The following is a 25,807-nucleotide window of genomic DNA, read 5'->3' on the forward strand; positions in this document are numbered from 1 at the left end:
CATTCTGTTTAAAAGGCTCCCTTGAGCCAGCAAGCTGACGAGCTTTGGAGATGCACCTGTGTGCCTGTGAGTGGTACTGTGACCTGAGAGGAACTTGGCAGCATTTCCAGCAACCCCTGATGATTTTTCTTTGCTCTCTAAAACTGCTGCTCCCTACTGATGAAGGGCTCAAACCAGAAACACGTGTCTAAAGTTATACAGCAATGTCTGCACCAACTTTGGTGAAAAACTCCAGCTACTTTTGAAGTAAGTTTGAACTGTGTACTGCATTTACCAGGATGCAAAGGGGCAAACTGTGCTGGGACTGTGAGGCAGTGTGCCCCCAACCCCCATCCAAATTATCTGATAAACTGCAAAGCAGAGTTTAGTAGAGAATAGGCTAGGCTAGAGATAGATCAGGATTATTCAGTTGAGGTCATCCTGGGAGCATATAAACTCGTATTATGATTTTTAACTACCAACCAGAATCAACCACACTGTCCATCCCAGCGCGGTTCACACCAACCAACCAATACCAGCGCTGCACTTTGGTGACATCAGTAGAAATCCTGCGACTGACCCTCCCCTTTACAAAATCAGCGTCAGTGTTTCTTTAAAGTCTTTAACAAATTAGACTACATAAAAAAAGCTTGTCTGCTCCACTAAAAGAAATACATCGATAGAAACATATATTTTGAGATTTCCTTTATCTTCTAGGAAAATCTCGACCAGCACAATCTTACCCTCACTCAAGTAAAAACTTTTCAAAAGTCATTCATAAAAGAGTAAATATTTCGCACAAAAAGGAAATTCCTAGAGATTACTTTGTAAACAGGTAAACAAAGTAAACAGCATTTCAGAACTTAGTGAAGGACAAAAGACGTTTATTTTGCAGCCTACATTTTAAGAAATGAAAATAATCATTTTCAGCAGAGTTTTGAGGCCGTCATAGGAAATCATAAACTGCAAACCAACAGTTTTCCTAAGGAACAAAACACACTTCATTATAAAGTATAAAGAAAATACATAATGAATTTGTTAAAAGTAAGGTTCATTATTCCAACTAAGCTCATAAGCATAATGTAATTAAGATAATTCATAATTATTATGTCTCTCTTGTGTTATAAAGAAAAGGAAAAAAGTATTTACATGAAACATTTTGCATAAGCGTTCTGGTTATTATTTTCGTAATTCTACATGAAAGCTTTTATAATGTATCAGTTAATTTCGGTCTTTTCTCTCATTATGCTTTAAAACCACATAAAAGAATACTCTATAATATTCATGTTTTTCTGCATGTTTTAATATTATATTTATTACTAAATGTGTTGTGCTTTGTCTTTGCACATTTTTTACGTAAACACGTACAAGAAAAAATGTCACCCAGATTATTAGTTTTTCACACCATTATTCATTTTTTTTTATTAATAACACAAACATGAGCAGATTTAGTCAGCCAGGATCATTTTGCAAAAAATGATGCCTCATCATTAGCGGCTGAGATTGGCATTACAGTTGCAGAAGCTGACATTGCAAAGACATTGACAATATGATGGTGCAGTTGCTGTAAAATACATGTAAAGCTTGTTTTCCAATGTTGCATTATAAAATTGTAATAAAGACAGTATAAATGTTAGCATTGTAGTATAGGCAAATGTAACAAGTCGCCAGAAGAAGTTGAGAGAGGTTGCAGGGGAGTGGGATTCACATCACCCGACGTATGTTGATTTTTATTGTGGACAGGAAGATTTAAGGTCACTATTGTCTGATTGCCAACTAGACATTAAATATGGTAGACTTTGCAAGATCAGTGACATGCTAGAGCTCACAGCCAATGAGAAAAGCTGAAAGAAATTCCATAGGCATGGAAAAACTTTTGGAGGACTTTGGTTAGCTTAAAGTTTGTAAATGTAGTTGTGCTGTCATCTATATTTCCTTACTATTTTTTTTAACTGTTTTTATTGTTTTATACATCACAGAGGCAATAATGATAGTATACAAAGAATCACACAATGCAATTAGACGGTATACAGTTGAATATCGTAGCGTAATGAAGTAAATATTGTTCCACTTTTTGTGCAGTTTCTCCCATGTCGGTACCATTCCCGTCCCACCTACCAACCCGTCCTCATTCTTCATCCTCGCTCTCATCCTCCGATTCCAGTAATGGGTCACAAATATCCCCCCTATATGCATTCCAGGCTGTCCATATTTTTGTCCATTTTCTGGGGCTCTTTCGACTAGCATATACTGTTCGCTCCGTGACCATAATCACATCCATGTCCCTGCACCAAGTCGCTAGAGCCGGAGTATCGACTGCCCCCCATTTCTGCGCAGTATTACGTTTCGCTACCATGAATCCCATCGTGACCCATATTTGACCGTATCTCGTAAGGTCGTTTGGCTCCCATATATTGAGCAAGCATCTGCGTGGGTCAGGGAGGAGCGACACCCCTATCGCCTGTGAAATTGTACGCAGCACCTGTCGCCAGTATTCCATTATTGCTGCGCATTCCCACATTGTGTGAATGAATTACCCTACCTCTCCACACCCTCTAAGGCAATATTGATGTTGCGCTCTGTGTATTTTATGTAACATGGTTCTAGTGTAATACGCTCGATGCAGAATCTTAAGTTGTACCAATCGGAACCTTGCAGAGATTCCAACCTCTCTAGGAGAATCCAGGGCTTCCTGCCATTCTGAATCATCCATATCACCCACGTCCATCACCCATTTACCCCGCAGAGCTATCGTTGGTTCTGGCATGTTGTTAATGAGCTTTCTGTATGTGAAGGACGTGGCACGTTTTTGCATGTATTCAGTGAGCAGTCTGTCCTCCAACGGGGCTGATTCTGGGACCGTTGTGTCTGGCGGTATCGCTGCCAGCAATGTGTGTCGTATTTGAGTGTACCTGTATGACTCGGTTGGGCCCAAGTCATATTGTATCTGAAGTTGGGCGAATGGTATCACCGTTCTCCCCTCCCATAAGTCGCCTAACGTGGAGATGCCTATGTTGTCCCACCTGTCAAATCCCTTGCTGTGTCTCAAGTGTCCCAATTTTCTGGTGTCCCAGAGCGGAGTGAGTCTGGTGACAACCCCTCCCCATCCTAGCTTGGCTTGTGCTGCGTGCCAAAGTGCAACCGTGTGTTTAGTAGGGCCTTCCAGTTTCTGTGCCAGACCTTTGTTGTAAAGGACTGCAAGCATGCTGTTAGTGCCCAGTTGATCTCTGTCTGCTCTGTATGCCGGATCGTCTTGTGTAGCGTGGATCCACTAGTTAATGACCTTCAGGTGTGCAGCCCAATAGTATAGTTGTATGTCAGGGAGTGCTATCCCGCCCTCATACCAACTCTTATGCAGTTTTGCTCGTGCGATATGTGCAGGGCTGTGGCCCCAGAGTAATGTGGACACCTGTGCATTTACTCGTTTAAAATATCAGGGTGGGACAAGAAATGGTGTGTTGTCAAGGGCATAAAGATATCGCGGCAGGGCCATCATTTTGTATAGTGCCGCTTTACTCAGTAAAGTAAGGGGCAAGGACGCCCAGTGAATCACATCTCTTTTCAACCTTTCCAGAGGTGGCTCCAGGTTTTTGGCGAAAAAGTCTATTGGGTCTTTCGTAATGTGTATGCTAGGTATTTAAAGGAGTCATTCGTTATTACGAGCGGACAATCGGACGGCAGGCACGGCAATCCTCCCTGTAGTACATATAGGACCGATTTAGATCAGTTTATCAGGTACCCCGACATTTTCCCGAAGATATCGCATATGCGGAGGAGCTCTGGTATAGAGCAGCCTGGGTCTGTTAAGTGCACCAATATGTCATCAGCATAGAGGGAGATACGCTCCTCCCAGCCGTCTCTCTACTGTATTCCCTTCAGCAAGGGGGTCCCTCTGATCAATGCTGCCAGGGGTTCTATGACCAGCGCGAATAGGAGCGGTGACAAGGGGCAACCCTGCCGCGTCTCCCTTGCCAATGGCATCTCATCCGACATGTGACCATTAGCCAGCACCCGGGCCAAGGGCTTCGTGTACAGTAGCCTTATCCACGCGCAGAATCTGGGACCAAACCCCAGGCGCGGAAGGATCACAAATAGATATTTCCAATCTACCATATCGAAGGCCATCTTCGCGTCTAGTGATAGTATCACCGCCAGGTCTGACAGTAACGGAGCCTTCGCCAGCACTCCATGGAGGCGCCGAAGATTCAGTGCTGTGTTCCTATTAGGAATGAATATTGATTGGTCTGGGTGTATTAAGTGAGGTAGGTAATTTATCAACCAGGTGACCAAAAATTTTGCTAGAATCTTCGCTTCTGCATTTAATAGGGATATAGGGCGGTAGGAGGTACACTCAGACAGGAGTTTGCCCGGTTTAGTGATTGCTACAGTGGAGTAGTGTGGCTCACTGGTTAGAGGCGGCAGACTTGGGAGCAGAAGTCGGCCCGGGACCAGGGTTCAATTCCCGACGCGGCAGGGTCGTGGACTTGGGTCAGCGGACTCGATAATTCTCGCTTCGGTGCTTACTCTAATCAGGGGTTCCACTCGGCAACTCTGGGCATTAGCTTGCCTAATCTCCACAACGGCCCCATCAATTCCGGGGATGCCTGGCTCCACCTTGGGGACTCCCAGCAGGGACCATCCCACAGGGAAAGCCAGGACGGGTTCCCCAGAGTTATACAGCGCCAGGAAACCTACGGACGGGTAGCAGTGCGCTTTACAAGCTCAAATACATTTACATTTACACATTTACAATTGTGGCTATTCGCCGGTCTGGCGGCAGTTCGCCCTTCTCCAGGCTTTCTGTATATATCGCCAGCAGAGGCGGGCTCACGGTTTCCGCCATCCGTTTATACCATTCAATCGAGATTCCGTTGGGTCCCAACGCTTTTCCGGATTGAATCGATCTGATTGCTAATTGCAATTCCTCGACCGTAAGGCTCGCTTCTAATTCTTGGAAAGCCTCCTGTGTCAGTGTTGGCATCTCTATATTCCTCACGTACTCTGTTACTTATTCCTCTGTTATCCCCGATGTTGGTGTGTAGACTGCTCGAAAGTGCTGTCCCAGTGTGGTTACTATTTCCTCCGGGTCTGTCGTGAGATGTCCCCCTGTTTGCCTAATCTCTCGTACTCCTCTGCTGCCTGTCTCTCGCTTGTCTAGCCACGCCAGTAGTTTGCCCGCTTTGTCTCCTACATCATATACTTTGTGTTTAGTTGTTGCTACGTGAGCTTCCGTCTTTTCCTGTAGGTGTGATCTGTGTTGCTGCTGTCTAAGATGCAAGGTATGCGCCGTGTCTGTTGAGAGGTTTGTTGCGTGTTCTGTGTCCGCTGTCTGCAGTGCTAATTCCAATTCTAAGAGTTCTTTCTCCTCATCTCGCCTATGTCCCGCTATAGAAGCTATTGCTTGCCCCCTTAAGACTGTCTTATATGCTTCCCACACAATTGAGGGTGAAGAGACCGATTCTGCATTTACTGCAAAATAATGCTTTGTGGTTGCCCGCAAGTCTCTCTTTATCTGGGGAACATGGAGGTACCCTGGGTGTATAGGGTATATTCACCGGCGGGATTTCTTTTGGTAGGAGAATACCAGTAGTATTGGAGAGTGATCAGATATTCCCCTGGGCTTGATATCTACTTCTACAACATTCTACAAGCCCACATGCAACATCATAAAATAGTCGATCATGGACAGACTATTATGTGCCGCAGGGTGAAACGTGTATTGGTGTGCCGTGGGGTGTGAATGTCTCCAGACATCTGTCAGGCCCATGGCTTCTGTGAATCCCTGGAAGCGAGAAGGGCTAATCGTTGGTGTTTAAGGCGGGTATCTATCTTTGGAGGCGTCCATTGTGGCATTAAAGTCCCCTCCCACAATAAGATCGCCCTGAGGCAGGGCCAGGAGGAAATCACTCAAAGCTGGGAGCGCCACTGCGTGTAGTGCCGGGGGATGTACACTGAGACTACATTTAGGAGTTTGCCCTCCCACTGGCCCTGTAGTGCCGCAAACCGCCCCTGACCATCTATTTTAGTCTGGAGCACTATGAAGGGAGAGTTTTTCTTCACTAGGATGCCCGTCCCCCTGGATCCTGAGGAGAACTCTGAATGCACCACCATCCTATAACCCCATCTATCCAGTGCTTTGCATGTCGTTCCCGTGAGGTGTGTCTCCTGCAGTAATGCTAGAGTGGGGCTGTGGCGCTTCAGGGCCTGCAGTACCAGTCCCCTCTTTATCTTATCTCCCAGTCCGCGGACATTCCACGTGACTAGTTTTAGAGATGTTACCTGCGTTACCTGGGCTGGGTCGTGGGCTCCATCAGGTTGTGAACCCCTTGTCATGAGGACTGTGTGTGTATGTCTGGGATTGCCGTCTATTCAACATCTTCAAAGGTCTTCTCACCTTTCGATTCTCTGTCTTACTACCAATGCCCCTGTTAACTAGAACCAAAGGAGACGAAGTCTCAACATCCCTTCCCCTCGTCCCTCCCCCCCTTCCCCCCTCCCTGCCTCCCTGCTTAACGGACTTAGAACCGCCCGCCACCCCAACTCAGCAGAGTGCTTGTTCCCCAACCCAACCATAGTACTTGCTTGACTGGGGTAAAGAGTCCAAGGAAGCGCCAGTCCTTTTTTCTTGCCTCCAAGGCCCGTCTCAGTCCGGCATCCAGAAGCGACACAACCGTGGTTTTACTTTCAGGGGGCGTTGTCTCGGAATTCTTCCGGTTTAGCAGGGTCATTCTTGCTCGACCACCCCTGCGTCTGATCGTGGTGAGTGGTTCGAATTCAGACGTTGTGTGTTCTGGCTGCTCGGGTCCTCTTTGCCTTCCTGACGGTGATGGTTTCTGCGGCCGTTACGTTGCTTTCTCACTGTACGCCATCCTTCAAGCCAGTCATAAGCCGCCTCAGGTGTCTCGAAGAACCACGTCTTGTCCTCTGCCACCACCCTGAGTCTCGCAGGGAATAGCATGGAGTAAGGCAATTCTTGCGCTCGTAGAGCTTTTTTCACTTCTATAAAAGTTCTTCGGTGCTGAGAGACTGCCACCGTGTAGTCTGGGAAGAAGGCCACTGTCGAGTTATGGATTCGGATTGGTGGGGAAACTCTTGCTGTTTGTAAGATGGCGTCCCTATCACGAAAATTGAAGAGTCTGGTGAGTACTGGTCTAGGGGGAGCTCCTGGTTTAGGCTTACTTCCCGAAACCCAGTGGGCTCTTTCTACCGAGAAGAAACTGGATAGGCCCTTTGGTTGCAATCTCGTCTTCACCAGCTCCTCCACGTACAGATCCATCGCCTAGGTTCCTTCAGTGTCTGGAATACCAATGATACGTACGTTGTTCCGGCGTGAGCGTCCTTCCTGGTCGTCCAGCTTCTCTGCTAGCTGCTTGTTATCCGCCTCCAAACGGGACAGGGCTGCTTGTAGATCTGTTGTATCCCCCACTAGGGATTTAGTGACGATTTCCACCTCTTTGACTCTGTCTGTCATTTTCTCGAAATCCGCCCGGAGCAGATTGACATCTGTTGATATTGAGCCCACTGTGGTTTGGACGACGAAGAGGGCTGCCATAATGTCCTCCAGTGTTACCTTCTTACCCCCATTTCCCTCCGATCCGTTGCCCGATGAGCTGCGTCCCTCAGGGAGTGTTGGGAATCCTTTGTCGTAGGAAAATTTATCAAGCTTGGCCTGCGTACTCTGATTCCTAGGGCCCCTACTCGACATGTCTCCTTCAGGATGTGTCTACTTGTTGCGTTTGTTCTGCGCCACTCTGGCTTCTATACCCAGCCAATCGTCGATCTAGAAGCCAGGCACCGGACTCTGCACAGTAAAGTACGTGTGGATAGACGTGTGGGCATGTCGCCGGGGTCCGATTCCGTGTGAGATCTCTGTCGCTATTTCGTCTTATGCACCTCGCCCTTTAGTTCGCCTTATTGTCTTTCATTGAGACGCCTAGGCTCTGTAAATGAGGCTTGGATCCCTGTCTTGCTATGCTTTTGACACTATCTGCATCCAGCGTGGATTGGGAGTGGAATACTGCAGCATCCAAGGAGCACTCAGGGTCTCTGCCGCCCTCGAGTTTCGGTCCCCCAAATGCCTGTGTCAGCAATATGCGTGCCACCACGTCTCTCCGTCCGATTAGGAGCCCGGCCTGTCACCACACGGCCTCCGATCTATTGCTCACCCCGCTGGCTTCCTCACACATTTGTTGCCCCTTGTACTGCGTCCTGTGTCACCACGACCAGCCGTCCGTCGAGCAGCGAGCCTTATGTGGGAGCCGTCCGATGAGTGACGGTCTGAGAGGAGGAAGCGTCACTGCGACCTGATGTCTTTGTGTGGCCACTCTTAAAAACCCAGCATTCGCCTGCGTCCCTTGCCTAAGCTACCCGCTCCTCAGAGCGCCTTGTGGTTTGTGCCGTTGAGATCTGGGTGCTCGGCCTGCAGCGCTCTGAAGTTTTCCGCGTTTAGCGTGGATGAGTGGTGGGGGAGGGGTATCCGGTCGTACCTTAGGAGTACTCGGTGTCCACACCTAATGTCTATACCCCCAAAGTCCGGTGCGTGCAAGGTGTAGTGCCCCCACCGCCTTCTGTCTGATTTCCAGTGCCGTTCGCTGCCACTCGAGCTCCCGGTCGTTTAGGGTTCCGTAGGCCTCTTTGCGTGTTTGCCGGCTCTTCCACCGCACCTAGTGCGTCTTTGTACACTCCGTGGTCTCTGAGGTATCGCAGCTACAACGCTCTCTATGTCCGGTTCTATTTGCGGCGCCCCTCCTACGATCTGCGCCTTCTTTACACTGCCAACCTCTCGTCCTGTTCCTAGGTCAACACTAAATCGAGGCCCGGTCTCTGCTGCTGTCTAGGCCGTCATCGGGCGCACTCGATCGCTATTGCCCCCCGACGTCGGATTTTCTTCGGCAGTGCACCGATCGATGCCGCCCGGTCCCGGACCTCGATTCAGGCCCCTGGAGTTCCTTAGTATTACGGATTAATGGGCGGATTGGTGAAAAGGGCTACGCTGTCCCCGGAGGTCTTAAGCTAAGCAGCCATCTTGCTCAGCTGTTAGCCACGCCCCCTTCCTTACTATTTTTAAGCTTAATTTGTTTTCTTATTACAGCAAGTGACTATTAAGTACACTATTTCATAAGTGAAATCAAGACACTCTGATGTGAGGCTCTCATATCAGGCTGCTCTGAGTCCTTTTTAGGTGAAGCGTAAGCGTACGACCTCTTGTATACTTTAGTATACTTCTCTTTTGGGCTTAAAGCCACCCCCTGCTTTTGATTTGTTTGTTTCAGTGCCCTTTATAAATCCTTGCTTGCTAATGGTCAGTCCTGCTTCTTTGTTCCTCTTTTTCTCTTGCATTTCCCCCACACAGCATGAAGTAACTACTGTATCATTATGCTTTGTCATGCTTATATGTTCTTTGGTGGCCATTTTTTCCTTGGTTTCCTGATACGAGGCGACTGGGGAAACTCTGACAAAGTAAGGGTTTTTACCAATGGGACGCCATCGGGATATCTACTGTTGGTGACATTTGGCGGAGGGGGGTGGTGATTTCCTTCGAGCAGTTAAGACAAACATATGGAATGGCCTCCTCAGAACGGTTTAGATACGCGCAAATACGGCATGCCCTGATGGCAGTACTGCCGGTAGGCTCAGAGGTCCCAGAAGCGTCCCCCTTGGAGGATAGAATATTAACAGACTACATGCCAAAGAAGGTGACTTCTCTCACCTACCGCAAACTTATAAATAACTTGCCTGACCCAATGGGACCCCTAAGGGATAAATGGGCCCATAATCTTGGCAAAATGGATGACACAGAATGGCAGGAAGCATTAGAGTCCCCAAGGGAGGTGGGTATACCCTCAAGCCTCAGGTTGGTGCAACTACGCATATTACATTGCTCCTACTACACTAGACACACCTTACACAAGATAGGGAGGGTGGAGCATCCCTACTGCCTGAGGGGTTGCGGAGAGGAAGGTACCTTTTACCACACCATATGGGATTGTTCCAGGATAGCGGAATATTGGGCTAAAGTGCTACGGACCATTTCACAGGTGGAGGGGGTCTCGCTACTGCCAGAACCTAAGCGCTTTTTACTAAATATATGGGAGCCAAACGACCTCACGCGCACCGGACAGAGCTGGGTTACGTTGGGCATGATGGTTGCCAGAAGAAATATAACACAGAGGTGGGGAGGGACGGAGGTGCCGACCCTAATGGCATGGAGCAAAGATATGGATACAGCCATGATTGTGGAGAGAGTGGTATATCGTAACAGGGGTTGCCCTAAAAAATGGAATACAATGTGGGGGGCGTGGAATACGTACAGGGGTGAGCTTTATGATCCACTATCGGACCAAGAGGACAGTGACTCGGAGTCAGAGGAGGTCTAATGGCCCAAGACTGAATAAAGGGCGGAGGGTCACAGTTGTTATAAGATTGCATATTTTGGATTTGGGTAAAATTACAAATGTGTATAATAACGCTGTGAGGTGCTGTACTGCATGTTTATGTTTCAAATTTTTGAAATGTATGATTAACATAAAAATGAATAAAAAGTTTTTTGTTTTTTTTAAACATTGCCATTTACAGTGCCAATAGCTCCAACTCGAACAAATGCAAGACCTATTTCATTTACAATGCTTGTTTGTTCTTCAACGTGCCAAATGTGTGCTGCATCCTAGAGCATTATTACTAAAGACAGGGGTCCCTGGTACATGAAGAATCAGGGTGAGAATAAACATACGATACATAGTCAATATGTCCTTTGTCCAGCCGGACAGGAATTTATTTTTCAAAATGTATCAATGTAACAATGAATCAAAAGTAATGTCAAGGGGGCACAGCCTGTGACCCACAGAGAACAAGACAAAACAACAATTTTCAGGCAAGTGCGAACGAGGCGGTCTGTGTACTAGTATTCAGTATACAGACTTGATTACTTTAAGGTACCATTGTGCAATACATTGTAAGTATTTTGAGAACATATGGTACTAGGGTGTCGACGTTTCGATGCCAGACCTCAGATACGTGGCATCATCTTCAGGACAATGTTATAGACATGTTTGTCTTGAATAATATATACATTTGCCGGAGCAAGGTATGGGTAGACCAGGGATGTAGTCAAGTACCATGTCTGAACTGGGGTGGCTTGGTGAGCAAAATAAAGATGGATTAAACCCAGATCTGTGACTGGGGTTGAATGTTTTGCCATTGTGCAACATTCCGTCCATCATCTTGTGTGTTTTGCTGTTCACCCTATGTGGGAAGGGTATGCCTAGACGTGGGTCCCGTGCTCACTAAGCCACTGGAGTCAAGCTATCCTGGCTGAAGACGGCTGATAGCCAGAAACCGGTCCTAGGATGCTTGATTCCGGTCCAGGGAAGGCATGGCTTGGCAGTTCGGGCTGGACTGTTCCCATGAGGCACAGGGTCAAGACTGATTTGCATATGGCCATGTCTGAACTGGGATGGCTTGGTGAGCAAAATAACGATAGATTAAACCCAGATCTGTAACTGGGGGTGAATGTTTTGCCATTGTGCAACATTCCGTCCATCATCTTGTGTGTTTTTCTGTTCACCCTATGTGGGAAGGGTATGCCCAGACGTGGGTCCCGTGCTCACTAAGCCACTGGAGTCAAGCTATCCTGGCTGAAGAAGGCTGATAGCCAGAAACCGGTCCTAGGATGCTAGATTCCGGTCCAGGGAAGGCATGGCTTGGCAGTTCGGGCTGGACTGTTCCCATGAGGCACAGGGTCAAGACTGATTTGCATATGGCCATGTCTGAACTGGGGTGGCTTGGTGAGCAAAATAACGATGGATTAAACCCAGATCTGTGACTGGGGGTGAATGTTTTGCCATTGTGCAACATTCCGTCCATCATCTTGTGTGTTTAACTTAACAGTTAAACTTTGGTCTTTATAAGGATCAATTAAAGGACTGACTTAATACCCATTTCATTCTCATCTGGGCCTCTTCTCTCTCAATATATATATTTCATGTTAGAATTTGGGCCCCGGGGTAGTGATGCATATGCAAGAAAAAAGCTGAATTCATACGGTCAAAGGATATTTTACGAGCCCAGAAGATTTTTGCTGGCTGGGAGTATGGCTCTACTTGGTTTGTTATCAAGAAAGGCAGATCAGAAATAGCTCTGCTCGTTATTTCATTTCAAGGCCTTTATGTCTCTTAAACCATATACATAGTGTTTTTTAATACTTTCATCAATACTACCTGTCCAAATACTGAACAAAACGTATGTGATGCGGAAACGTTTCAACACACTTGAATGCAGCACTTACAGCTGAAATGCATGCGTTCTGAATGCTTTCATTTTACTTAAGCTCCTCCAATACATGCCTTCACTTGTGCTTGCTCGCAGTGGGAAAGAAAACATAGCATGTCTTCCTCATGTAATCTCTAGACAGTCTAAGGGAAGTGGCTCTCGCATAAAGTTATAATGCAGGCCCCTTCTCCAGCCTTCTACATTGAATGACCAGTTCCCTGAGGGACTGCAGTCCAAGCAGCCCTCAGTACAGAGGAGGTGTCAACTGGAATCTGACTACTTGGGACAGGATTGAAATACTGAATAAACTTGTACTGACTACACATTTATGCAGAATTAAAAAAAGTTGCAACTATTTCTCTATGGCAACAGCACTGTCTTCTTTATTTTTGTTTTTCGCAGACCAGAGCTTTATGAATTTTTGATTGCAAGTTTAGGCTGGATGTAACTCCCAGTATTAACTAATACATCAATACTTAGAGTAGTTGTAGTATGTGTGTGTTACTTGTTTTGGGTCAAGTTCAGCATGATTCACGAAACTAGGAGTGCCGTAAGGTCTTGGAATGGTGTTTCAATAGTGCCCAACATAGACCAAGGAAGGCCAACTCTATATATGATTTTCAATTAATTAGCACATGAAATAAATATAAATACAGTTAATCAATTTAGAACTCTTGTACATAGCCTGTGGTTATCCTGAAAGTCTGGAATGGATCCGGCCTTCTTGGACCTATGGAGGGCCAACTTTGACATAGAGCCTTGAAGAACAATAGACCGATCACCATTTTTTAAGCTCCTTCGCTTGCAGATTTCTGGTCGTGGCTCCTGCTGAAAAAACTTTCAGACTTTAGAGGAATTTGTATTTTTTTTCTTAGCAAGCTGCTGCCTCTAAAAGGTAAGCCTGACGTGTGCCTGATTTGGGACTTATCAGGACAGTGAGCTCAAGTTAGACTCTGCCTGGCGCATGACAGCCTTGCCTGTGCTGCAGCTGATGGATCTCAGTCTGTCTCACATTTGATTGGATGTTGAGCCATCTGTGACTGCTTGTGTCTCCAAAAGCTTCTTTCCTGCCAGGGTAGGACCATGATGCCTTGAGTAGCCAGCTTCTGCACACTGAATAAGAGCTGGTTAACTGTTGTCAGTATGGTTTTAGAGCAGCATCTCATGTAAACTTATTTATTGTTGCATTTCCTTTTAGGTAAATCGGGATATCACTGTATCAATTTTTGCTTTAGCATTATTGCTAAACACTGATTCGGTTTATGAGCCTTAATAAAACACAATCAAAAATATATTAATGTTCCTCAGCCTGTCCATGTAATTACTGTAGGCAATAGGTTGGCAAGCATATTCTACAGAACAGGTCTATTTATGGAGCATTTTGTCTCTTGGACCCATAGATTATTTTAAACATTCTGCCCCCCTGGTAGTAGACCATGCCTACCTTGTTGCCTGATCTCCCAAATGGGTTCTGACAGTGAGAGAACAAGAGGTGGGAGGGCAAAAAGTACAGATGGTGTATATAAGATGGCAATGGAAAAGGAAGTGAATGGCATTGGAGAGCATATTGTTCAGCAGAATGTAGTTTGCAGAGATGGCAGTGAATGAGCTGGAGGAGAAGACAGCGAGACAAGGACAAAAGGGGGGACAGACAGGACTATGAGAGGTTAAGTGAGGTTGTGGGAGACAGAATGATGTGATAGGAGTGTTGATTGAAGTCAAAGGGAGAATATGGAAATGCAGTAGTGTATGACAGTGAGTTCGAAGGCCAGAAGGGAAAATGTGCAATTACTATGGCTGTAATGACATGGAAGTTTAGAAGCCAAGGTGTGAGTGGAGGGGTAGTAGAAATACTAGTTGTGAGGTTGTGGGAGGAGAAGGGTTGTCATGAGTGAGGGAATGGTTGGGTTGTACACATGAAGGAGACATGTAGGAGGGGACATGGCAGAGTGTGTGGGTGAGTGCTTGGGAAGATAAGAGAAGTGAGGGGGGGGAGGAAAAGCTGAGGGCATTCACAAATGTTTGTCACAGCTTTAGATATTAACAATTATATTATCCTAATTCACATACTTAGGTTTACATTTAAATTGTCCTACCATTACTTAGTTTATTTTATATTTTCAGCTACTGTTACATTTCCCAACATTTATATTGGAAGAAGACATATTTTCACCTAATGTTAAGGGTTCAAACTTATGGGTTAGGCTTGTGGTTAGTGGGGGGGATTTAGTGGGTGGGGTTAGAGTTAGTTGAACTGCCATTGTAAAGGCTTTTACATTGTAATGGTGAAAGTGTGGTGGTACAATACATGTAAAGTAAGTATTGCAGATGTAGTGCAAGGAAGAGTTGACTAATCACAGATTCTTGTATTCTTTATCTTCAGCTGGTGTTTCCTGCTCTGCAATAATGACTGTGGGAATCATATCTGCTTTGCTGCTCCACAGATACAAACAGGTGCGGAGGGGTGTGAAGACATTGTTATGTGCCACACGCTGATCAAGCTGTGGTTTTTGGGACTAATGAAAAAAGAAACCGGGATTGAACAACCAAAATATTCTTCAAAGATCAGTCATTCATACCGTGGAAATATAGAGCAGATTGAACTCTTGCTGCAGTGCTCTCCCTAGCTAATGTGAAGCATGGCTCTCATGAGAATGCCCTCATCAGGACATATCCTCGCCACTTCTAACAGCGCATGTTAAAAAAAAAACTTTCAGAAACAGAGCTTCTGCACAGACTGCAGTGCGTCACCTTTTGCACTTTTTACTCTACTTGCCGGATTCCATTAATCCCTTTTCAGTTAATACTGTTTTGTGAGAAATTAGATTGCTATTTGCAGTGGGCAGTCACCCAACTCATGGAGTAATGACACTAACATGTCAAGGTGAACATCTAAGTCATTGAATTACCCTGAGCACAAATCCCTGATAAATATCTCACAGAGCAGACAAGCTTAACTTTAAGCAATTTATCACAAGAGTAATAAAACGAAACCATCAAGCCACATTGTTTTTAGAAAAATAGAGTAAAATGTAAAAGAAAAACCACCAAAAAAGCAGTAAGGAGAACCAGAGGTATGAAAAGCTCTAGTCGCCAATTATGGTCTGGAAGCGGTTACCTTTTCCATGATGTATCCCCTTCACCAACCCCCCAACCCCCTGTAAATATGGATTCAAATGGAATTGGAAGTCAACAATTCTTCTGAGTGCCTAACTTTTCAGGATTTCTGGAACAGCTCCTCTGGGTCATTTCTAAGGCTCAATAACCTCACTCCAGCAGAGGCCACCAGCAACGTCCAGTCCAGATCCGGTCGGTACTGGTTAATTGGCCATTTCAGGACAATGACCTCTTGCTTCATGTTGTCTGTGGCCACACAGGAGGTCAGCCGAATAGCCCTTTGAACTCACCTTTTTGGCTGGGGTACAGGAGGGAGCACATCCAGTCCTTCGGGGCTCCTCTGAGGTCAAAGGCAACAGTTCCACCTTTTTGCTGACCTTCTCCTGGTCCAGAAACTGAGGAGGGTTTCTAGTGCTGCCACATTAATGGTTTGCATTAGCCAGTTCGTGGAGGTGACTCCTGGACACTCCCTTACCAATGGGGTAAAAAGTTTCCTGGGACAACTCTTCACACTTTTGCAGCACATCCTGTGTGTTGTACTGCGAACATTGCTAGAGTGCGCCACACTCCTAAAATCCAAGGAGGGTAACCCTTCTTCAGTATTTAATTTGTGAAAGAGAGAGTGGCAGTGCCCAAAGCACTGCTCTGAAGCCGCCGGCCAATGCAATTAAACGTCCGTGCACTGAATTCCAAAGCTGGTAGTCTTTAATCCACTACCAAACACTCCATGTCCCTTTTTCTAGCTCTTGCAGGTTCCTTCTTTTCTCTCTTCGTAACGGTTTTGCCATTTTTCTCTTTCTCTGTCTTTTTGATCTGTGTGTTTTTCCTCTTTTGCGCACACTACATTTCCGAAAAATAAGTGACGGTCCACAAACATATGTGCTGGTGACCACACAACGGCAATCACTGGCTCAAATTAAGCACTGCCCTTCTTCCCTTGTGCAGAGGGCTTGTGTCCCCATTTACCCACCCCACTCCTCCCACTCCCCTGAGGAAGTATGGCCAGGGAAATTAACATTCCCTTCCTCTGTGTCAATTCTAAACCAATTTTGTGGGGTAGCGTCCCTCCCACTAAGTTTAGGAACATCCTGGCTTGCGTGGTCCTTGAGGAAAAAGGTTTTCCCTTCTTCAGGTCACTCCTTACACTGAACTATGAATGCACAGAACTCACCACTGCCCTTTTTCCATATGTTCCTGGGTTCGCCCTAACTGTCCTTCTTGGGCTGGTGGGAATCAGATGCCCTCACCCAGTCCTTATTTCACCAGGTATAAGTAATTGTTCTGCTTTGGGAGCAGTTTTCACACCTCTTAAATCATGTACTTGCTGTTGGTAGGCAAGGCAAATCAGCTCTCATGAACTTCAGGCGGGGCAAAAGTAACTTTCTAAAAGTTAATTTCCCTAAATATTTATTTAAAAAATCTAACTTTACCCATGAATTAGACTTCTAATAAATATGAAATTTTGTCTTTGAATTACTATTTTAGCCATTTCTTGTCAAAAGTTACAGACTAAAGTGTATAATATGTACTTACAGATTTTCTTGATCCAGCTTCAACCCTACCATGGAAGAATACTTTTATTTGAATTGTTAAAATCGGAAAAGGGTGGAACATACCACCATGTGGTAAACAACAACATATTGAATAAAAATAAAACTTGCCCGGTCTCCTGGGCGACATTACACAGATATACATGATGAGTTAAAATAGGGAGAGCGTTTTTAAATATACAAGAAGAATAACAACAAGTAGCATTTTATAAGACAATGGCCCTCTCATTAGAAGTTTGGGGCCTGCAAATGACTGTTATAACAAGGGATGCTGCACACATTAGGGCTTATATTTGATTAAATGTGACTGTCCCCCTTGTCTCAAATAAAGTGCTTGCAGTGTCTTAGAATAAAAGAGAAGAGGAGGGGGAGGAGATTGGCTGTGCAGTGCATCAAAGAGGATCTGGGTCCGGCTGCAAAGTATCCATATGTCCCAGTTCCTCTTTTGCGGCTGCCTTTTTTTTCGAACTCTTGAGCAGCAAATGTCAGGAATGTTATCGTTTTGCAGGAAAGTTGTATCGAAGACCCACTGAGGCATTTTATCACAGCCGCACTGCAGGTCCTGACTTGTGTTTCTCTTAGGATTGGCCTCCGGAGGATCTTCCTTAGATTGTGTAAGGCCGGGCAAATACATAATAGATGTAAGAACGACTCTACTCCCTTGTCACAGAGGCGACAATCCGGAGATGGCCAGGACCGTAACCATTTTGGGGTGAGGTCTTTGCTCGGAAACCACCCCAATCTCAGTAAGCTTAGTTTCCTCTTATAGTGATCCCTAAAGCATTCTTGTAAATAGGATTATTGTTTCAGTTGTTTATACGTTGGCATCACAATCCAGGCATGACTTTTGCCAGCCACTAATGCATTGTCTATTTGCAACGATGCTTGTTTTACGGCTTTGTTAGTGGTTTGTTTAAAAGCAAGATATGACATTGGTGAATGCCAAGCTTCTTCCAGGTTTAACAATAGAAGCGCTTGCCTAAAAGACTTGCATGTGTTTTGGTCTGCCTAGCCTGTTTTTCGACCTCTTCCCAACAGTGATGGGCAAGCGTGTTGTCTTTAGCGTCCCTCATGCGCCAGTAATATTTGGCCAGGACCCCTTGTCTGGCCGGTATCTGGTTTGTTAGTCCGTATTCCAGGCGTATTTGCGCTTGGGAAATATGGTGCGGAATTGAGAACAGTTTTTTTAACACTCTTGATTGAGCAAGATTTAGCGTTTTAGAGTCCTTGGTGGCCATCATTTCTGAGCCATATGTGATTGAGGGTAGAAATGTTGCTGCTACAACCTTTAGCAAGTGACTGGTTGAGCTTCCACTTAGTTTTTTTTTTAATAGTTTTGAAAGCGAATTGAAGTTGTTTTGATTTTGTATTCCCATGGTCTAAATGATGTTTATAGTTTAAGTGGCGATCTAGTAGGATGTCCAAATATTTGTATTCATCCACCTGGTTTAGAGTACAAGAATTTATCCTCCAAACAAATTGGGGTCGTTTTTTACGAGTGCTCGAGAAACATAGGACGTTAGATTTTTTGAGGATTATTGTTAATTGTGCATTTGAGATGTACAGCGCGAGTTGTGAAATCAGCCGTTGTAAACCAAGTGGAGTTTGAGAGAGAAGCACGATATTTGCAAATTGCAGACTCGCTATCGTGGTTTGTCCCAATATCGGTGGGTCACCCTGGATTGTGCATAGGTCGCTCTCTAGGTCGGCGGTATAGATGTTGAATAGGCTAGGGGCCAGCACACATCCATGCTTTAGCCCGTTTGTTGGAAATTTCTTTGTTAGACGCCGACCGTCTCTTTTTTTATTTGGACCCAGGTATGCGAATATAAGTTGATGATTGCTCCCAATAAGTTGGGAGGGGCGCCCCAAGCTTTAATTTTGACCCATAGTTTGGATCTTGGCACTTTATCAAAAGCAGCTTTGAGGTCTAGAAAGCATGTATATAGGTTGTTAGAGTTGTCAATTGCTTTCTTGGCTAGGAGAGTTAGTGCTGATAAGTTTGTTAGGGTGCCCATGCCAGCCCGGAATCCTGTTTGTGTCTTTGGGATCAGGTTATTACTTCTGACCCAAGTCTCCAGATCTGCCAGTGGGTTGGATGCTTGGATCTTGGCCTCAACGTCTATTACGGCTATTAACCTATAGTTGTTTGGGTCTGAGTGTGTCCCTGATTTATGAATCAGTTAAAGGATGCCGCCCCGCCAGGAGTCAGGAATATTCCCGGTCCTTAAGCTGTTACAGAACGAGGGTGATAGGAAGCTTGACCAAAACGTAGGAGCTTCAGCCCTACCAATGAAAATGGCTTTTTAGGATCTAGTCATTGAAGATGCATACCAACTTTAATTTTGCGCATTTCACTTTTAAATATCACTGCCTTACAAAGACCAAAAAAATTGAAAGGAGGATTAGGAATAATTTATCGAGGTCATATGCTAGTGGCCTTCAACCCGGTCATTATTGAAAAAATGGAAGCTGTGCTATTTAACATCCACGTTACAAAAACTCAATATTTTAATGGTATGCTTCTTCATCGCCCCGTGGACAAAGAGCAACATTTGCAGAAAAAATTTGCCAGTGATTGGAAGCTCCTTTGTTGAAATCTGATGTCAGTCATCAGCAATTTTAATTTTAATTTGATAAATTGCTGTGATGCCGAAACAGAACACTTATTAAACACTCTTTTATGTCTTCGCATTTCTCAAACCGGGAAGGGGCCCACTCATCTTACAGGTCATTTATTTAATGGGATATTTACCAATACCCCAAATATCAGTTTTACTCACTCTCTCCCTCTAACCTGGACAGATCTCTATGCTGTAATGTAAGTAAGTAAGTAATACTTAATTGTATTTGATTAATTAAAACCATTAAAAAAAGTACACTTAAATTAATACTTTTTATGACGAGTAAAGAGAGAGGAAGGATATTAAAAAGAGGAAAAAAAAGATATTTTAAAAATACGTTGCTAATAACCACAAAAATCTCAAGTGTAAAGGCGCCTTGCTCAGCTTGTTCTGAAGCAGTTCGAATGGCTGTGCTCAAAAGTTTTCGATTGTATGAGATGAAGCTCCTTTCTGCTGTTTATGCATTTGCAAGGAGTGCAGCACTAACTTGCTTAGTTTCTACTGGTGACAGAAATGTCACTAGTTTCCCATTTAGCTGCGGGTCCTTGAGTTGAAGCATGAGATCACAGCCTATCTCCGATTTCAAATCCCTTGTTTGGTAAAGTGTGCTTTGAGTAAATCTACCTTTTCCCCCTTTAGATCAGTAGAGGTGCAGATTAGATGTGCCATGTCCTTAGTACCGTTTCCACATAGTCTACATGTGCTGGCACATTTCCCCCTCTGCCATGGTGGGAGGTGCGGAGTAGCTGGCAGCATTCCTAGCCTGTATTTTAAGAATTGTTCTTTTGTCTTCCTGGAATTCCCCAAATTAAAATATGCCTGTGCGCCAAGTGATTTGTAGCCACTCATTATCATCCAGGCATGACTCCTATGGGTAAAAGCAGCTTTGTCTTCTACAAGGGAGATCTTCTTTATTACTTTTTTTACTACTTGCTTGAAGACTGAAAGGATGGTTTGAGTTTCCCACAGGCCGGATAGCCCGGTAGTGACCAGGGAATCCTCCAAGTACTGTCTGGACGGCGAGTTGGATGTATTGCAAAGTTCTTGCCAGAGCTGGTGATTCAATGCGTTCCGGGGAGAGTTCCTAACTTTGTGCCAACACGTTATGTAGGAGCCTTGCCTTGCCAGAAGTTGTTTGGTTAGGCCGAACTCCAGCCAAATCTACGCTGGTGAGGCGTAAGTTGGAAGATTGAACATAACTCTATAGGCCCTGGCCATGGTGGTGTCCAACAATTTTGGTTCCCTGCCCCTCAGTGCTTCACTGCCATAGGTGAGGTGGGTAGAATTCTAGCTTGTGCTACCCGAAGGAGGGGAGAAAGGATAGGCCCTGTGAGCTTTGTTTTTAACTGCCTAAATGCTATTGCTATTGCCATCCCCTTCCTTCTGATTGCCTCAAGTTGGTTGGCAAATTGACCTCCCTCTTGATGGTTACCTCTAACTATTTAAAGGAAAGGGTATTCACAATTGGTGTTTTTTCCATGTACTAAGTATGGGACCGTCTTTTGCAGTTTTTAATTGTCAGGGTTTTGGTTTTGTTGAGGTTCACTTCCAGGTGGTTTTCCACAGCAAACTCATGCATTTGTTGAGAATGCTGTAATGTGGAATTCAAGCCTGCACGGAGGGTCCCTTCCTATAGTACGTAAGTCACATCAGGCTAACTGTGCGTGCCATAAAATTCAAGATACTGATTTTAATTATCTATTAACACAATCACTTCCTTCAACAGGCACTAACTTAGAGCAGCTGGCATATGATTACTCCAACTGGATTAGTTCTGCTCGAAGAAGAGAGGGAAAATATAATATCTGCCTTGCAAGTTAAAAAAAATCTATCTTTGTGGCCAAGTCAAGATGTTACACAGAACAAATTAAAACAGCAAACGACGCGGATAAAACTCTTTCAAATTATAAAAAAAAAAGGATTACTCCTAGGGTGAACAATATTGCAGTTAATAACCAAGATTGTTATGATTCTCTAGCTTGGTTATTCCAGGAAAAATCCATTAATATTTTAAAAAATGTTATGAGTGATTGTTTTAATAATATATGCAGAGAATCAAGGAGAAACTCCATGCTCCTCACCATTACACAAAGTCACCAGAGCAGACGGTCTGACAGTTAAAACACAAAGCAAAATCAACTCAGCATTTAGGTACTACTACAAGAGGCTGTATTGTTATATTCCATCATGTATTTGATATACTTGTATATATTGATGATTTCTGCAAAATGGTAGCACTGAACCATCCTTTTACTTTCATAGTAATTCTCATCATATATCTCTGCTACTCTCATGGTTGTTGCAGCTCATCGTACACTAAAATAACCACTGTTCAATAAATCCTTATTGACAAACTCCTGCTATATTTATTCTGTGTATCTCTGAGACAAACATGAGCACGAGTTGCTGAGCGAAAGGTAATATATTGTTTCCACGATTCTGAGGGATCAGGGTTGTCATGTTCTGAGGTTGCAAATAACTATTCTCTCCCCGATAAGAGGAGATTATAGTGGCACTGTGAGCTAGCTGATACAGATGGGCTAACATATCTGGTGGGGGTGTACGGAATCAGCCTGCCACCAATCCCACAGTTTGTTACCCAAATGCGCAGATCCTGTATAGGTTATATAGGAACTACACAACAGTATGGGGCTCCTATTAGCGGTAAGGTCAGACGTGACAGAAATATTCCTTAGGGCCCTCAACTATTCACGACTGACTCGGATGGACCAGAAAGAGCTGGCAGGCCCAATCACCAAAGCTGAGATCAAGGAAGCAATCTGAGAGCGTCCACGCTGCAAAACACCAGCCCTACATGGCCTCCCAGTCGAGTTTTACAGTATCTTTGCAGCTCAACTGGTCCCCCAGTTGGAGCGTCTCCATCAAACAGCACTAGACACAGGAGGTCTTCCCCCTACCACAATGCAAGCTTTGGGTACTTTCCTCCCCAATCCTGGCAGGAATCCTAAAGATATGTCAGGATATCGTCCATTAGCGCTTTTAAATACAAAATATAAGATCCTAAGCAAGATCATGGCCCAACGATTATTCCCCTTTTTACCCCAACTCAATCATACAGACCAATGTGGCTTTGTGCGAAGCACCTCTCTAAATATACAACGTTTATACCATGTAATGGACGCAACGTCCACTGACTACACAAAAGCTGGGTGCATCTCCCTAAATTTGATCAAGCCTTTGACACCCTCAACTGAGAGTATATTCTAGCAGTGCTTGCGAAATTTGGTATCCCCCCTGATTTTTTGCAGTGGGTTAAACTGCTATAAACTCTACCTACCGGTCAAGCTCGTTCAGGTGCGCATATTTCACAGTACTCCAAACTAGGACCCGGATGGTAGCTCCACTATTGCTTAAAGTAGCTCTCGAGTACACGAAGAGAGCCCTACAATACACGAACCGAGCTGTCCCATATGCCCCAAACATCCTGCTGTTGGGACTCCTCACTCCTACAGGCTTAATCACACAGCGCTGCATACAAAAATGAACGGGGGATGGAGAGACATCTGTGGGGGCGCTATTTGCAGATGGAGCACTATCAAGCCACAAAGACTTCACTCATGAGCAGGGAGTTCCTGGGTCCCTATATTTATTGCACGCAAGCACCCCTAGATTTACCAGGAAACATTGAGCCCCAGATGGTATCGAACCTCCAGCACACAAACTAGCCCACTTTCTACATTTAATAAGCAGCGGGCACCATCTAATCCAGTGGCTCTACCAAGGTATCCATACACATGCCTCAACACCACTTACCCGGCTGAAGGAGGAATAGGAGTGGGACCTAGGAAGGGAGTGGAATTCAATATTGGAGTACCCCCAAAAAGTATCTTGCAATGCTAAATTCAAACTGATACAGTGCATGATAGTCGATGGAGCTTACCTCACCCCTATTCGCTTCAACAAAATGTTTTGCGATATACAACGAAGCTGTCCACGATGCCACGCCCTAGAGGCCAGTCTCATACAAATGCTTTGGACATGTTCCTACCTATCTGCCTTTTGGGTACAGGTCATGAGCATCATTGCTGCGGTGACCAGGAGTGCAAGTTGCACACCGTAGAAACATGAATGGTGGGATTATACCGCTGATCTAAGAATCGGAAGGTGCAAGAGAGATTTGCAGATACAACTTATTGCAAAACTTGCCATCACTATGAAATGGGAATCTGCTAAGTCACCAGCCATAATGCATTGGCATGAGAAGTTTGTCTGCTAAGGGAGGGCATAGAGTGCAGCAATACGGAGGGAAGAATACAGAGGATTGGGGAAAATACCAATCTCAATGGAGTGGTATGTGTTATTGGAAACGTTTCAGGCTGCCGACCTTCCAATTTTAGGGTATAGTGCAAACCAGCTGACTCCTTGGGCGCCCTTCAGGAGCAAACGCTATAAAACAAACCAGGTCCTGAATATACATATACCTGATCTTGTGGCCACTGGAGCGGGAGACAAGGTCACATTGTACTGCCTATATAGCCTCTTAAACTGATATCAGGCGAGCCAAGCAGGGGAGGGAGGGAAGGGGGGATAGTTCTTTCATGTTGCATTATTATAATCATTGAATGCAAAATGTGGCAAGTCATATGCATCATTGGCTGGTATACAAGTGCCAAATCTCTTACCCTGACCTTTACTATCTACTGTAATCCAGCCTGGGATGCGAAGTTTCCAGTGAATGTAGAGATACTTGTACAAGTGCGTAACATAAAATCAATAAAGTTAGTTAAAAAAAATGCAAAGACTCACTAAGCCTGTCAGTTTTGGAAACTTTGTAGACCAACCCCCCCCCCGTACCTCCCGCAATACGGATAGCAGAGTTTATTCCCAACATTTAAGCAGGTTCTCCCAATGATGTATTCTCTCCAAAGATTGTTCATTTAACTGAAAGTTATAGCACATCCTATGTCTATTATCTTTTCCACCATGTGCAAGACAGGGATCTTTCTTACTCCTTGGAAGTCAGCATCAGTTCTTGCAAAAAAGCCTAATCTTAATATCTTGGTTCCGAACAGTTATCGACCCATATCTCGGCTTTCATACCCAGCCAAACTGGTAGAAAACATAATAAATCTTCGACTCTCCTCTTTTATTGATAATAATCATCTTTTACATGAAACTCAGTGTGGCTTCAGGCAAAATCACAGTACAGAAACTAATTTGATTACAGCCACGGAGGAAATTAGAGCGTCCCTGGACAGAGTTAGTGATGCGATCTTCATCCTCCTGGATTTAGCAAAAGTCTTTGATATGCCAGATTTCGGGATCGACTACATGGCTCTGATCCTGTTAAAATCTTTTCTTACATGACGCTGTCAAGTGGTGTTGCAGGGCGAATTTAACTCGGACCCGTACTTCTCCCCATGTGGGGTCCCACAGGGTTCATCTCTATCCCCTACCTTATTAAATCTTTTATTACATCTCTTTAGGCCTTGACAAAATCTTTTGGCTTGTCATTGGTGTCATACATTGATCACACACAAATTATAGTCTCCCTTGCAAAAAGCGCAAGCCATTCTTGTGGCAGATTCAGAAACTGCATGAGTGCAGTCAACAATTGGATGGACTGTAATTGCCTGAAATGAAATTCTACAAAAACATTTAACAATAATATGTCCATTTGGTGTCCGGACTAGTGGCTGTTCTGAACTAGGCACTCTTCAAACGTCAATCTCAAAAGTGAAGAATTTAGGGATATTGATGGACAGGGAGTTAAAATATAAAGACCAAGTTATTAGGGTTACTTCCACCTCCTTTTATATACTTGGAATCATCAAGAAAATTGAAAAATGTCTTCCTGCAGATCTCTTGGAATCTGTAGTCATTGATTTACTGTCATTACGACTGGACTATTGCAATGGTCTGTATGTAGACCTTCCAAAGTGCCCACTAAATATATTACAAACCCTTCACGGTTTTGACAAAAAGTCCCCAAATCTCAATCGGCCAAATTAGCCATTGGGCAACTTCATTGGCTCTCAGTTAGCCATTGTATATGAAAGAAACACGTTAGTTATAGATTCCTTACCTTAGAATTACCCCCAGGCGTCAGACTTGATACGAAAAGTTTTTTCGTCAGCAGTACCTCTGCGTGTCGGAATGTGGCGACGGTTGGCTCCGCGTTCGTCGTCATGGTGGGCAAGATGACGTTTTTTTTATTTTTTATTTTTTTGAGTTTTATATAGCGCGAACTAGAACCGAACCGAATCAGTTATCAGAGCGCTTTACATTGCACAAGTTACGTTTTTTTTC

The 25,807-nt window shown here is 44.6% G+C and overlaps 1 protein-coding gene across 3 annotated transcripts in view; it reads left to right on the top strand.

Annotated features, from left to right (window-relative positions):
• The window catches only part of GPAT2 (glycerol-3-phosphate acyltransferase 2, mitochondrial), a 1,306,638-nt gene that overhangs the window by 1,020,791 nt on the left and 260,040 nt on the right, over positions 1 to 25,807 (top strand). For all 3 annotated transcript variants that reach the window (XM_078667014.1, XM_078667016.1, XM_078667015.1), the window contains one exon: positions 14,630 to 14,700. In XM_078667014.1, the coding sequence (XP_078523140.1) occupies positions 14,630 to 14,700 (71 nt within the window). The remainder of the gene's footprint in view (positions 1 to 14,629; positions 14,701 to 25,807) is intronic.

Source organism: Lissotriton helveticus, chromosome 11 (assembly GCF_964261635.1).
Source record: "Lissotriton helveticus chromosome 11, aLisHel1.1, whole genome shotgun sequence".
Classification (NCBI taxonomy): domain Eukaryota; kingdom Metazoa; phylum Chordata; class Amphibia; order Caudata; family Salamandridae; genus Lissotriton; species Lissotriton helveticus.